Source organism: Saccopteryx leptura, chromosome 3 (assembly GCF_036850995.1).
Source record: "Saccopteryx leptura isolate mSacLep1 chromosome 3, mSacLep1_pri_phased_curated, whole genome shotgun sequence".
Classification (NCBI taxonomy): domain Eukaryota; kingdom Metazoa; phylum Chordata; class Mammalia; order Chiroptera; family Emballonuridae; genus Saccopteryx; species Saccopteryx leptura.
Genome location: NC_089505.1, coordinates 148648259 through 148664541, shown reverse-complemented (window position 1 = coordinate 148664541; position 16283 = coordinate 148648259). Strand labels below are relative to the sequence as shown.

General features: G+C 37.7%; 1 protein-coding gene across 2 annotated transcripts in view; it reads right to left on the bottom strand.

The window, feature by feature from the left end:
- TNNI3K (TNNI3 interacting kinase) overlaps positions 1-16283 on the bottom strand; it is a 286731-nt gene that overhangs the window by 199709 nt on the left and 70739 nt on the right. For both annotated transcript variants that reach the window (XM_066376575.1, XM_066376576.1), the window contains exons 7-9: positions 15041-15179; positions 5385-5529; positions 5193-5297 (exon numbers count right to left, since the gene is read on the bottom strand). In XM_066376575.1, the coding sequence (XP_066232672.1) occupies positions 5193-5297; positions 5385-5529; positions 15041-15179 (389 nt within the window). The remainder of the gene's footprint in view (positions 1-5192; positions 5298-5384; positions 5530-15040; positions 15180-16283) is intronic.

The following is a 16283-nucleotide window of genomic DNA, read 5'->3' as shown; positions in this document are numbered from 1 at the left end:
ACTCAAGGACCTAGGCATTCTGTAGCACAAATGAGGGAAACCAAGAGGGCCTGAGAGGTTCGATCAAATCCAGGTCACAGTCTGAAATTTTCCCGGGGAAAAAACATACACACTCCCTCTGAAGGCTTCTTCAGTCAGAAGGCAAGATTTTAAAGTGGTCATTTTACTGAGGGAGCATTAGAAATGGAGTTAAAAATTCAGATCCCTGGCACATACTACCAGCCAGAAGACCTCAGATCAGTTCTTTGGCCTCTTAGAGTTTTTAATTTTATCACTTATAAGACTATTCATTGCTAGTTCTTCACCAACGGGAGGATAATTTTGTGGAAAAATAAACATATCTCAGAACTCCCCAATAAGATTCTTTATTTTGTGTGTGTGTGTGTGTGTGTGTGTGTGTGTGTGTGTGTGTGTGTGTATGACAGAGACAGAGAGAGAGAGGGAGTGAGAGAGAGATAGGGACAGACAGACAGTAAGGAAGAGAGATGAGAAGCATCAGTTCTATGTTGCCCCAACTTAGTTGATCATTGATTGTTTTCTCATATGTACCTTGACTTGGGGACTATAGCAGTGCAATTGACCCCTTGCTCAAGCCAGCAACCTTGGGCCCAAACCAGCGACCATGGGGTCATATCTATGATCCCACACTCAAGCCAGTGACCCTGCGCTCAAGCTGGTGAGCCCACATTCAAGGCGATGAATCCGCACTCAAGCAAGTGACTTTGCGGTTTCTATCCTGGGTTTTCCACATCCCAGCCTGATGCTCTACCCACTGTCAGGCCTCTATAAGATTCTTATAAAAATTTTTTATAACTAGATTTGTTGAAGTAGTTAATTTAAATTCTGATTTTTACTATTTATTTTGAAAGTTAAGATGAATAGAGAAAAAAGATTTTATATAAGGTAAATCATGCCTAGAAATGACTACTAGTTTTTTTTTTTTACTAGTAATTCTCAAAAACATCTTCTCTTATAATTTCCCTCACACTCTTTCTTTTGCTCTCACTTCTTCACTAGCAACACTCTACTTCTAAACTCCAGGGATCTACATGGGATGTCATGGGTGGCTGGAAGGAGCTAACATTGGGCAGAGCCCCATCTAATAGCTAAAGGAAAGGTGTAGAAACTCTGTGATATTGTGATATATAATAAGAAATATATACTTGGTTTTTAATCCCATGTCTGGTATAGAACTCCTAAAACTTTTGTAAATTCTTAAGCAATGAGAGTATCTTTTTCTTTTTACAATATTTCTTCTGTTGTTCTCAGTACCTGAAATAGCTTCAGAGCAATCAGTGAAAGGAGAATCTTATGTTATTCATAACAAGCCCTTTTCAACTACACTTGTGTTAATGTTTTTTTTTTATTTATTTGTTTTTTTGTTTTTTTTTTCTGAAGCTGGAAATGGGGAGGCAGTCAGACAGACTCCCGCATGCGCCCGACCGGGATCCACCCAGCATGCCCACCAGGAGGCAATGCTTTGCCCCTCTGGGGCGTCGCTCTGTTGCGTCCAGAGCCATTCTAGCGCCTGAGGCAGAGGCTACAGACCCATCCCCAGCGCCCGGGCTATCTTTGCTCCAATGGAGCCTCACTGCGGGAGGGGAAGAGAGAGACAGAGAGGAAGGAGAGGGGGAGGGGTGGAGAAGCAGATGGGCGCCTCTCCTGTGTACCCTGGCCGGGAAACGAACCCTGGACTCCTGCACGCCAGGCCGACGCTCTACCGCTGAGCCAACTGGCCAGGGCCCACACTTGTGTTAAGATGATTTTTTAAAGCCCCCACATAACCACCAGATGAGGGCTGGTTGCCAGGGGATTCAACCTTGTGATTAGAACAGGATCTTTCAACCGCTGGTATAAGGACCCGTCTCCCACAAATTTTGTGTTTGTTCATGGAAGAGTTAACTACCTTGATGCTGTATGAAAATAACAGTCCCAATGGTCTTAGTCAAATTTGCTTATGTTCAGGGTGACTGATGCCTTAGTGGTCCCCAAAATAATTCTATTTTCACTGATGTCCAAGTGTAAAAAGGTTGAAAAACCACTGGGTTAGAGGGTTGTTAGCCTTACCACCCAACCTCAGAAAAGGGAAGAAGGGAAGGAAGTTGAATTAGTCACCAATGGTCAGTAATTTAATCAACCAAGCCTATATTTTAAAGCCTCTGAGAAGGCCTAACAGAATCTGAAACATTTCTGGATTGGTGAACACATGGGTGTGCTGAAAGACCCCACATCCATTCCTGTATACCTTACTCTATGCAGCTCTTCCATTTGGCTGCTCATGAATTCTATCCTTTTATGACAACTGGTGACCTAGTAAGTAAACAATTTTCTTGAATTCTGTGATGTTCTAGCAAATTATCAAATCCAAAGAGAGGGTTGTGGGAATGTTCAATTTAGAGCCCATAAATCAGAAGCAAAAGCAATAACCTGGATTTGTGATTGGCATCTGAAGTAGTGAGCAGTCTTATAAGACTGAACCCGTAACTTATGGAATCTGACACTAACTTCAGGTAGACAGTGTCAGAATTGGATTGAATGGTAGGACATCCACTTGATGTCTGCAGAGAATAGCTTGGTTTGGAAAAAACTTACATGCCGATATATTCCAGAAGTGAAAGCATGTAAAGAAAAAGTGTTTGTTTAGTTCCAAACTTACTTTTAAAAGAAAAATTTTCTGGGTCTTACTATTATCTCTTCCTTGGATGGCCTTGACCAAATTCTTTGTTTAAAATAAAATACCATTATTTTCTTTAAAGAAACACCATTATTCATCCAGCTGAACTGTTATTCCCTCTATGAAGTCTTGTCATGAACCAAAGGCTGAGTTCATTGCTGTCTCCTCTCCTTTCTTGCCACTTAGGTCTTTGGCACGTAACTTATATAGTTACGGTAATGGATACCCCTTGTTTACCTTGCTATCTTACAGTAGAATTCCTTTTCATTTTTTTTTTTTTTTTGAGTGAAAGAGAAAGTGAAACAGAGAGAGAGAAGGACAGATAGAAACAGACAGACAGGAAGGGATAGAGATAAGAAGCATCAATTCTTCATTGCATCACCTTAGTTATTCATTGATTGTTCTCTCATATATGCCTTAAACAGGGAGTCTCCAGCTAAGCCAGTGACCTCTTGCTCAAACCACTGACCTTTGGGCTCAAGCTGGTGAGCTCATGCTCAAGTTGGATAAGCCCACACTCATGTGGGTGACCTTAGTGTTTCAAACCCATGTCCTCTGCATCCCAGGCTGACACTCTATCCACTGTGTCACTGCCTGGGCAGGCCAGAGTTATTTTAAGAAGAGAAGAAATCTTGTCATCTAAATACTCCTACCGGCACCAACACAACACTGGTTTTTAATACAGTAAATCTTTCTTGAATAGTTAATTGAGTGAATAAAAAGCTACCATCTCACTGTAATAAAGTTTATCAGCACTGATTATTTGCATTACATAAAGTACCCATAATACTACACTTTCAATGTTCCTTGTCTGAATTACCTCATTTTTCCTTTTCAAAGCAACTATTTACAGGAAATGATGAGTTCTGAATATATACATATGTGTGCATGTGTGTGTTTATAAATGCATATGAAAAAAATAACAAAAATAAATGTATTTAGTGCTAACTATATACAAAGCACTGTGATTTATACATAGAATAATTCATAATCAGAGTAAATTCCTTATGTAAAATAAAGTTTCTTTTATAAGTATTTGCTTAAAATGAATAGGATAAAACCATTGTTATTTCTAGGAGTCACAGGCTTCTATTACACAAAATAAAATGACTGAACATACTGTTAACTTCACTAATCTTGTCATAGAAGCAATCTTCTGGAGGTGACAATCATCTTCTGATTAGAATTGTTTCTAATTTATATGCGCAGAATAGCAAAATGATTTGAACATTAGCCTGAGGTGTCAGCCTTGACAAACATGATCTGTGGGGAAAAAAACACCAGCAACTCTCATATCAGTTCTGCCAACTGTCCCCTTAGTGACAAATTCCACTGATCTATTTTCACTGAAGGTGTGTGATCTAAAGAATTCTTGCATCTGTTCTGTTACAGAGTGTAGAGAAAACACAAAATATTTTGGTACTAGAACATAAAGATACATAAAAACATAAGATTTCAAACTAGACAGACATTTACTACATGATTTTCCAACCATAAGAAACTCTGGAAAATTACTTAACTTCCCTGAGCCTTGATTTTCTCATCTTTAAAAGAGGGATAATACATCCAACTTCATAAAATGGTTATGAAGATTAAATAAGATAATAGACACAAATAACCTGGTATAGAGTCACTCCATAAATGGTAGTTCATTTGCTTTTCTTTTTCCTGACCTCTTGGTTGACAGGAAAAAATCTGGAAATCCAAGTAAAATTCTACAGGTTGATGCCTAATGCAGAAGCACAAGCTTAATTTCATCGCAGTATGCAAAAGAGTCTCCTCGTTTTTATTATTTATCAGTATAATAGAAACACTAGGCAAATAATGTAAATATTTTAGGGAGTTATAGCTCTGAGTTATTAGTTACCTTCTCCCTCCCTTCCTCCCTCTATCCCTTATTTTGTTGCAATTTTTCCAAACCCAGCTGTTCCTTCAGTGAGCTTTTCTACAGTAAAAAGCATACTGTAAGGACTTTCATAGATGCCTAGAAAGGAATTAATGCCTGTTTGGGTATCTATGTGACCAACCTGACTAAGCTTTTACAAGCTGACAGATGGATGTCTTAGACAGGTAGATATATTTGCACATAAGATTTTAAGTGCTAAGGAAAAAAAGTGTCACATATGATGCTAATGAATTCTGATAATGAGATTCTTGTCGGAGGAGGACTATGGACACTGCCCCTTTTGGCAGCTTCCTGTGGAGTGAAGTGGAATAGAAACAATATGCTTACAGATGTTGATATGCCTGTTGCCTTGGCAACCTCAGTTCCTGTCTTTGTGGCGGCTCCAGGAATGTAGCATCTGGCACGTTCCCCATCTGTTATCCTAATGGCAGCATCTGCCTCTACCTTTTCTTCTGTGCACATAGCTTGAGCTCCTTGTCTTCTGCCTACCCTCTGTTCTCACTCTCTGATTGCAACATCTGCCACTATTTGTTCTTATTTTATGTACACAACTGCAGATGCCATGGGATATCAGCTAAGTTTAGTGGCTATTGCATTTAAATATTCATTTACCTGTGAAAAGCTGTTTCGCTGAAAATGTTTTCTTTAGTCAGACTTTCAGTTCCTGATATTTGGATGATTTCCTTGGCAACTTCAAATTTGCCGTTGTAGCATGCCCTAGAGTTAAAGGACATGTTTTGATAATAGTGAAAATGGTGCATACCACATACTTGGAGGGCCTATAGAACTATACATAATACTCACAGGTGCAAAGGGGTGTCTCCATAGATGTTAACAATGTGCGGCTGAACTCCTAAATCACTCTGGAGCAGGAACTTCACTACATCATGGTGTCCAAAGCGAGAGCAGAAATGGAGGGGGACATGGTCTTCATTGTCCTGAGCATTCACTGTCATCAATGAGAAAGAAAAAGGTATGTTATCTGGAATCTTCTATGTCATGAGTAGTATCAAGGATTTTTCTAAGTGCCTGAGGGACTTCTACAAGTTGCCAATTAATGATAATAATAAAGGAAATTAAGTGCAACCAATTTAAAAAGTTATAATTATATTCTACTGCCTATTACCACAGTAAACAGGCTTTCTTCTAGGTCCCATAAATTCTACGAAATTCATCTAATCAAATCTACCCTGCACAATGCAATAATAGCTCAGGAAACTAATAAGCACCTAAAAGGTACTCATGGCCTTAATTCCACAAGTATCTCCTTTCAAATTGATTTTCCCTCTCTAGAGATGTTAAAAATTACAGATTCTGGCCAGAGCACCATTTCCCAGAGCTATAGGGGGGCGGGGCTAGCTCTCTGTATATTTATGACACTGTTTAAGAGGTTCTGATGTACCTTTAACTGAGAATTGTCATGCTATGGTATACAAAGCATGATATAATAAAAAACAATGAACTTTAGAATGAGGAAGACTTCAACAATCCTGTTATCATAGACAGTTATCACTTGTTCATTCAGTAGTGGGTATTTTTCCTTCTCTTTGGTCCACCCAGCCTTCTAACCTAGTCTGACTTTTGGGGAATTCCCTATCCATAAATCTGCTTAGAGGCCAAGACCATGTTCTATCATAGAAGCTGAAAATATTTTCAAGTTTTTTTTGCAGCTAGGGAACAGGATTGGCAGAAGCTGACCATATGTCCTGGTTTAGGACTGTTAGCCTAGCATAACGTTTAAGAGTGACCCTTTCACTCTCACTAGGACCCTGGTTTGGATAGCTATCTATAGGTTCCTCCAACCAACACATTATATCAGATCTGGCACTGGAGTTAATGACAGAAAACAGCAAAGCCTTATCTATCTGGGCACTGTAGCAGTGTTGGTATAGCTCCAACAATTTCCAGCAGCAGGGATCCAGCCACAGACTCAGTGCCCCACAGTTGCTGTCAGAATCACAAGTGCTGCTGTATGCCGACCAGGGCAGGCAGTGCACCTTCATAGGGCTGGTTCTGGAGTGTGATTTTGGATATCATTCTTCACTGTGAGGATCCCAAGCCTGGCTTTCCAACCCTGTCTTGGGAAGATTCTGAACACTGCTTGATAACCTTTGTTATATTCTTTTTATAAATTAGCCAAGACTTAGTTTCATTGCAAATGGGAACACCAATACTCATTCTTCAGCAAGTATTAGATGGTCTCTATGCACCAGCACTGTGCTAGGTATTGGAGCTATTGATTTCTTATCAGTTACAATAGATATAAGAACACTATTGTTGCAGGGATGCTGAAAGGACTAATGGAGAGCATAATTGGAAGGCTTCTAACATGATGCCTAACACATATTAGACACAATAAAAATGTCTACTCTTTCATTTTACTAATTTGCCTCCTAGAAATTTTTTAAGTGCTAAGACCAAGAAGTTTTCAATGCATAGAGTCTATATCCTCATATAACTTAACAAGCTAGTTGGATAGTCGAGAATTTCAAAATTAAAGTAATAACTGAACACCAAACTGCTAAATTCTGACTTGTTTTAATATAATTTTCAAAACTAAAATAACTGAATCAACTGGTTTATAGACACTTTTAAAAAATTATTTGACTACTTTGGATACCTTTGCAGGGTCCTTTATTTAATACAGAAAATAATAACCCTTAACAAACCCTAGTAATCCATACATACATACCTATATATACATACATACATACATATATACATATACACACACACATATATATCCATACAACCAAAAGAATTTGAAAAAAATTAATGCTGAAGGATAGGAAGGGAAAAAAAGGAAGATAGTAATTAATTTAAAAAATGTGTAAGTAAGGCCCTGGCCAGTTGGCTCAGCAGTAGAGCATTGGCCCAGCCTGTGGAAGTCCCAGGTTCAATTCCTGGCCATGGCACACAGGAGAAGTGCCCATCTGCTTCTCCACTCTTCTCCCTTTCCTTTCTTTCTATTTCTCTTTTCCCCTCCCGCAGCCAAGGCCCCATTGGAGCAAAGTTGGCCTGGGTGCTGAGAATGGCTCCATGGCCTCCGCCTCAGACTCTAGAATGGCTCCGATTGCAGTGGAGCAATACCCCAGAGGGGCCGAGCATCGCCCCCTGGTGGGCTTGCCAGGTGGATCCCAGTGGGGCAAATGTGGGAGTCTCTGTCTGTCTGACTCTCCTCCACCCCCACCCCCGCCCCCACCCCCATTTCTAACCTTGGAAAATTAAAAAATAAAAAAAATGTATAAGTAGTTTATTACTGTTGTATAATCATCATTTAACATCAAATAAACACTGATTTAGACCTTGCAGTTGCTATATTTTTAGATAATGATTCTTATTTTATGTTTCTGCAAGATCTTAAGCCACAAGGAAATAAAATCTTTAACAAAGTCACTGAACTCCTCCTTTCAAGGCTGTTACTAAAAATAAATCTTTGAATCTTTTCTATTAATGAGTCTCTCAGATAGACAGCCTTTCTTCAGAAAATTGTTTCTGGTTGTTTTTATTATCTTTCTTTTTATAATATTTTTCTTTTGTTCATACTCTGTTGGAATCCAGGGAAAGTCAATACTGTGAGTCTATGAAGTCCAGAGCAACTGGGGGTCATATAAGAGTTCTCGAGGTCCAGAAAGGACATTTTAAAGAGAGTGCAGCACATCTTCCATTAAATCAGAATTTGCCTTTGGCCCTCTGTGGCCCCACCCAACATTATTCTTCTAAGTTGAATTGATAAACTTCAAAGTTGATTATCTACTTAGTGAATTACTTGCGGTGGCCTAGATATTCTTTCCATCAAGGAAGATATAAATGGCAATCAAAGAAACAAGTCCAAGAGATCTAGATCAGCCAGAGTTTATGTGTATACACTTATATTTATGCTCCAGTCATTGTATTGTACTTAGTTTCATCTTAGACCAATATGAAAAGACAAAAAATGTACATATTATTATATCTTATCTTAGGAAAATTGGATGTATAAGTTATATTTTATTTGTTCTAACTTAACATCTTGTTGAAATATTGAAATAAAGTAGAATTTCAAGCAAAGCAATACATGATAATCATTATTAGTAAAATATTTAGTGCCTATTTCTCTTTTTTGCAGATAGTAAATCTTCACAATGCCTTTTAAAAAAAGATTACTGTCTGCTTATATCTATTTATTGATATTAAAGATAAAACCAAAAAAATTCATATTAACCCAACAATGTCAACACTTACCATTAGCTCTCTAAAGCAACTCCCAAATGTGTCTTAAATTTTCTATAATAAATCTGTGTAATAATTATAAAAAAAGAATTTATTATTTTAATTCAATTTCATTGGGGTGATACTGTTTAACATAATTATACAGGTTTTAGGTGTCCAATTCTACAACAACATCTCTGTGCACCATATTGTGTTTTCCCCTCAAATCAAGTCTTCATCCATCACCATTTAACCCCACCTATACCCTTCTCCCCCTACCGGCAGTCACCACACTGTTGTCCTGTTCATGAGGTTTGGGGGTTTCTTTGTCCTTTTTTGCTTTATTCTTCCTCCCAATAGCTGGCAGCTGGTTTCTATCTATGAGCCTGCCTCTATTTTGTCTGTTAGTTCATTTTGTTCATTAGATTCCACATAAGAATAATATCATATGGTACTTGTCAGTTATAATAGGCTTGTTTCACTTAACATAATGATTTCCAAGTTCATCCATGCTGTCTCAAAAGGTAAGATTTTCTTCTTTTTTACAGCCATGTAATAGTCCATTGTGCAATTGTACTACAACTTTATTATCCACTCATCTACTGGTGGGCACTTGGGCTGTCTATAGGTATCTCTCATTCTGAGGTGGTCTCTTGTATGGGTCTTAGTTTCTTATCCATTCAGCTCCTTATTTCTTTTGATTGGAGCATTTAAGTCATTTACTTTTAAAGTAATTATTGATAGGTATGAGTTTAATGCTATTTTATTCTTTAAACTATGCTCCTCTGTGTTTTCTTCCTTCTTCTCTACTTCTTCTCATTTTCCTTCTTTATTTTTATTTTTTTTACCAAGCAGGCCTTGTAACTTGTTTGCTGGTAATAATTCCTTTAGTTTTTTCTTGTCTAGGAAGCATTTTTTTTCCTTCTTCAATTTTTTTTTTATTTTTTTTTTCCTTTTTGTGGCAGAGACAGAGAGTCAGAGAGAGGGACAGATAGGAACAGACAGACAGTAAGGGAGAGAGATGAGAAGCATTAATTCTTCCTTGTGGTTCTTTAGTTCATTGATTGATTTCTCATATGTGCTTTGACTGGGAGGCTACAGCAGACTGCACTCAGCCAGCGACCTTGGGCTCAAACTGGTGAGCTTTGCTCAATCCCAATGAGCTCGCACTCAAGCTGGTGACCTCAGGGTCTCGAACCTGGGTCCTCTGCATCCCAGTCTGACACTCTATCCACTGCACCACCTCCTGGTCAGGCTCCTTCTTCAATCTTAAATGTTATCCTTGCTGGGTGAAATAATCTTGGTGTAGGTCCTTGTTTTTCTTCACTTTGAATACCTCATTCCATTCCCTTCTGGCCTGTAATGTTTCTGTTGATAAATCGGTGCACAGTCTTATAAGAGTTCCCTTGTAGGTAACTAACTGCTTCTCACTTGCTGCTTTTTTCTCTTTGTCTTTATACTTTGGCACTTTAATTATGATGTGTCATGGTGTGTGCCTCATTGTGTCTATATTGTCTGAGACTTTCTGTGCGTCCTTGACTGTGTGTCTTTTTTCCTTCACCAGGTTAAAAAAAAGTTAGTCATTATTTTTTCAAATAGGTTCTCAATCCTCGGTTCTCACTCTTCTCTTTCTAGTACCCTAGTGTACGAATGTTGTTGTGATTCATATTTTCTCAAAGATCCCTCAAAGTATCCTCATTCTTTTTAATTCTTTTTTTTTTTTTGATGCTCTGATTAAGTGTTTTTTTCTACCCTGTCTTCCAAATTGCTGATTCAATCCTCTTACTTCATCCTTCCAGTGCATTCTTGTCAGATATTGTAATTTTCACTTCTGACTGGCTCCATTTTATGGATTCTGTGCCCTTTTTTATGCATGTTCTCTTTGTTGAAGTTCTCATTTTGTTCCTCGAGCATCTGTATAACCATTACTTTCAACTCGATATCTGATAAATTGCTAATCTCCATTTCAGTTTGCTCTTTTTCTGGAAATTCCTCCTGTTCTTTCATTTGGGGTGCTGACCACAAGAAGCAGAATTCACCTCAGTTGTGTTTGGTGCCCGATGAGCTCTCTCTTTGGATATGCTGCTTATAAAGTTAACTGGATCCTGCTCTGATGTTCTCTGAAACTGGTCACTGGGTGGGTTGATGCTGGGCCTCTTAGGAGAAAACCTAGTGCAGGTCAGTGTAAGATCCTGCTTGTGACTTGCCCTTGGTAATCTGTTTGAAACTAGAAGTAATCCACAGTTTGTCACTGCTTCTGCTGGGTTAGGTGTGTGTGGAAGGACCAAGCTACTGTACACTAAAGCTGGCTTTTACCAGCACAGGGTCTGAGGGCAGGTCAGCAACAGACCTAAGACATCCTGAGATCTGCTGCATCTGCCTCTGTCTGCTGGCTGCTTGTTAGGCTCTGTCACTTTAAAAGCCTCCAGTGGAGTTGGGAGGGTGGGGATAGTAGATCTTCCTTGAGGGAGAGGTGCCCATTAGTTTTCAGGAAATTTACTGGGTGTGACCATCATCCCAAAGTCACAGGTCTCGGACTGTTATGCTTTTTTCCTTCAATCTCATCAGGGCAGAGCCACTAGAAGTCAGATGAGTGGGGTTTCTGGAGCCTAGAGATTTGGACTGACAACAGCTAGGACAATAGTTCTACTGAATCTCCCATGAGGGGTAAGCAACAGTCACATTCTTGGGAAAATTGGGAGAATAGCTCCTGTTTTAGAGTCAGACAACCGAGTAACCATCACCCCCTGAGTCTGTCCAGAAGCTTACTCCCTGGTCAAGACCACTGACTCCTCAGCAGGGCCTATTCTTTATATTCTCCACAGGAGGTGACAAGAGAGATTCCTGAGGATGGGTCAGTTGCTTTCCCCATGCTGATGCCACACAGAGGAGACTGTTCTGCACAAGAAAGGTGGAATCTGTGATATTGAAGAATGACTCTGCACAAGGGTCTACCACGTTTTCCTCCAGAGCTATCAACCTCACACTCCCCTCATACATTTCTAGTTCACTCAGCCCTCCTTCTGACAGATCCCAGAGTAATGGGTAAATGGCTGTGAATGAGATTTTGTGCACTGGCCCTTTAAGAGGGTGCTGGAATCTCTGCAAACTCCTGACTCTGTCTGGCAGACAGAAACCTTACTACTTTTTATAGCTGAATGCTATGAAGGTGCCTCTTTTTGGCTCTGGTGTTCCAAGCGGAGAGCCCAACTTGGGGTTTAAACCCCACACTCCTCAGGGTTAACACCCCTGTAGCTGAGATACCCCTCTCAGCTTGGGAGCAGGACCAGCCTTTTTTTGCATCTCTGCCCTACTATCATCTCATTGTAGTTTCTGTTGTGAATCCTTGCTTATAAGACTCCTCTTCATTTAGTCTGAAAATGGTTTTTCTAGATGATTGTGCTTAATTTTAGTTATAATTCCAGTTTGGTCCTGGGAGGTGAGTGTTAATCCACCTATTCCGCTGCCATCTTGGATCTCCCTAGGTATATTTTTTAAGTCAAATATTTCCTGTTATTGACCATGCCCTAGACATTTTTGTGACTTTATATAATATTCAGTTTCATGTTACAGAAAACTATAGAACTTAACATTCAGATAACTGCAAAGTTAAAAATTCTGAATCTTAAACATCTTGAGAACTGTATCACCATTTTATTCTCATGAAATCCAATATTTTAAATTTTTCAATCTCACTCAATAAGCATTGCATTTCTTTTTTTTCATTTCCCTAAGAAGTTTAAGAAAGAAAACTGAAGACTTAAAACATACATGGCAATTCGTGTTGAACTCTCAAACATGTTGAACTGAAGAGGCCGCTTTCATAATTATATTCTGCTAATTTTGTAACCCCAATTTATTTTTATTGGTGACATTTTGTACCATGGAAACATATGGTAAATACCAGATTTCTAATTGTTTTCCTTTTGGGGTCATTCATTTATTCTTCTTCCTATCTCTATTTACCACAAGCATATCATCAGGAGGCTTACCTACATTTTGGAATAAATGATTTAGCTAATAATAAATCCTTTGTAGTGCTCATCAGCAAAACAGATCTTCTGATTTATTCTTTGCAACTGGTTGACATGCAAAAGGCACTTAAATATCAAGTGTGTATTAAAAAGAAAATTAAAAAAATGCTTAAAAATCTGAGTCATGTTGTCCCTGGATTTTTTTTTAAATGATTGAGTAGGAAGGAGGCTTGTAGAGCTTGTGTCAGTCAGAAAGAAAATGTTTATAATTAAATCATATGATGCTGGTATGTAGGGGAAGTATAGGTGCAGTTACACATTTCAACGCCTTTTGTAGAAGAATCCTTTGATCCTGGAGACATGCTGATCATAAATGACACTCATTTGACACCACTGAAGTTTGAGTTATGTGGAGATGAATAAAAAGCTGAGGTTGGCATTGATAATAAAAGGAAAAAAATGAACAGTTCTTGATCCCTTGGAAGAGTGAGGTGGTTTCAAAAACACAATTATGTGTTCAGTGGTTCCTGGAGATGTACCTCTGCCTATTCTAAAGCAACAGAATCAAAGAGACTACTTAAGCAAGGTCCAAGGAACAGTGTTCCTTGCATCCTAACAACACAGGTTGTTTGCAAAAATGCTGTAAAGATGCCCAAGTTATTGCACACTGGCTCATAGAAAATGACACAATGTTTCTCAAAGTTTAAAAAATAAAACGTATATATGTATTTGTTTTTAACATGGAAACGGTAAAATGCCTTAGCCTCTCCTCCTTGTTGTCTCTGGGAGGCTTTGTGTTTGTTTTCTTTATAAGTAAATGAAAACATTGATTGGCTTTATTAACTGAATAGTAGTCTCAATTTGGGACCAGGGAACTGGAAGTTCTACAGACCTGATAACCTTATCCTTTACATGCATCATTTCTGCTGCAAAGGCCAGGAGACCTTACTGCTAGGCTTTTAACCGGGTCTCTTGGGAGTCAGTGAAACAATGTTGGATAAGCCAGAGAGAATTTATGACAAATTGTAACTCTGAGTGAATTCCAGTCAAACTAAATTTTGTGAGAAGAGAAAAATAAAGAGAAAAGAACTTTTTTTCAATACTCTACTTTTAATCAATTTTCCAAAATTTATTTTATAATTAAAAAAATACAAAGTTGCAGGACAGTCTATTTTATTAACTGCATCTAAAATCTTTAGGTGTGTTCTAAATCTTTTTTTCCCTAATCTTATCAGACTCTATGTCTATTTCCATTATTAAAAATAAGAGTTATGTCAAATATTGAGAGGCAATGAGAATCTCTCATATGTTGATGTGGGAGTGAAAAAAGGTACTGACACTTGGGAAAACTATCTAAAACTTCCTCAAATGGTGAACACGTGAATACCCTCTGCTTCATCAATTCTCTTTATACACACACACACACATGCACACGCACACATATATATGCAAGAGAGATGAGTACATATGTCCGCAAAAGAATTGAAAAGTATTTCTGGCTGCTGTATTCATAAAAGCCAAACACTGGAAACATTCAATTGTTCATTAGGAGAAGAATCAATAACAAATTGTGAAATATTCATATAATCTTCAACAATAAAAAATAGTAAACTGCTTATATAAATGCCTAATCACTGTGTTGCACACTTGAAACTAATATAATATTGTATATCAACTGTAATTAAAAACTAAAAAAAAATAAAAATTGCAAACTACAATTCATGCAACAATATGGATAAAAGTAAAAATCATTGTATTCATCAAAAGAAGGCAGTCACAAAATTATATTAACTGCCAGAACAGAAAATTTACTAAGCTATGGCAACAGAAGCCAGAATATTGATCAGTTTTGATGGTAAAAGTTATTTACTAAGGAGGAGGCACAAAGGAAATTTCCAGAATCAACTTTTCAGTTGAAATATTTCAACCTTCTAGATAAAAACATTCTATAACTTGACTTGGGTGGTTTTTACATCTACATTGGTAAATATTCACTTAAGTCAATACTCACTGAAGATTTGAGAATTTTGCTGTGTATAAATTTTGTTTCAATTTAAAAGAAAGACTAGTAAATAACAACAAGTAAGAATAATTTATCTAGAATAACCCCTTGCTTTTTACTGCAGCAGTTTGTATATTAGGAATTAAGCTAAAATGTGTAAAGAAAAATTAATGTTAATAATAATAAATTATGGCTTGTAGAATTACTACATAAGTACAGAACTAATCATCTTCAAGATTATCTTTGAGTAAATAAGAAAAGATAGTAAAAATCTTGTAAATATATCATCTTACCATCTGCTTTACTGCCTTCCTCCATCAAGAGTTTTGCAATATTGAAGAATCCTTTTGCAGCTGCTAGGTGCAGGGGTCTATCTCCAACTTCACCACTTACATTCACATCAGCACCAAATTTCAAAAGGAGGCGGGTTACCTGAAGGACCCATTCATTTCAAATCAGTATCAAAAGTTAAAAAGTAATGCAAAGCTGTCAGCAATGTGGAAGAAGACATATTCTTAAGGCCTTCTCTTAAGTCATTTTTACATGAAAATAACAGAAAATCCGAACTCAAATGGTCTAAAAATAATGAACTTATTACTATAAAACCTAACAAGAAATTTTAAACTACAGCCATTTCAGGGTTTGCTCTTCACTGTTTATTAATAATCGTGCATAAAGTCACTCATAATTTACTAGAAAATCTTTGGCAAAAACTCCTTCTGACTAGAGCCAGCAGTGATTACTTAATTCTTAATTTTCACAACACCTCCATTTGCAGGTCACTCATGGTCATCTTGCTAATGGACTTCTGGGTCTTTTTCTAGATTTTTTTGAAGATGGGAGATAGCTGCACTAGCCCTTGGCATCTTCCCCAGTTAGCTGAGATCACATTCAAAGGGACAGAGAGAAGTGAAGTATTAAAAGTATTAACATTTTAGTAGTCTGCCAAGGGTCGTTTCAGATAATTGGGATTCTTTCAAATTATTTACACATCCACTTAAAAACCTTCCAAATAATTTCTATATTTGGCCTGAGAATTTCAGAAGTTATCACAGTAATCCCATGAGGTAAATTAGGATGCATCTGTGGCACTAAAATACAGCTTACACCTTACTACTGAGATGTAAACATAGAAGTGAATTTAAGCTCTGAAACTATTTTGACCTTCTCTGTGGCATCAAATAAACTGTCTTGAATAGAAACCTCTCAGGAACATGGTATATTATTTGATAGAAATCTTAGGCAAGAGTTTAGATGGGTGGGATGTGAGGAAACTTCCTAGTGAGTGTAGTGGGTAAGCAACGAAGTTCTGAAGTCAGACTTCTATTTATTAGCTATGTCATGCTATATAAATTATTTGATCTTTTGTAAGTTCAGTTTCTTCATTGGTAAGGGTGGAATTATAATATTTCTACCTCACAGAGTTGTTATGAGGTTTAAATGAGTTATTACATATAAAGCCCTTAGAAAAGTGCCTATTAATAAATATCGGCAGAAGGATAGCATCAGTGTGAAAGATGTGTATTTTATTCCTTT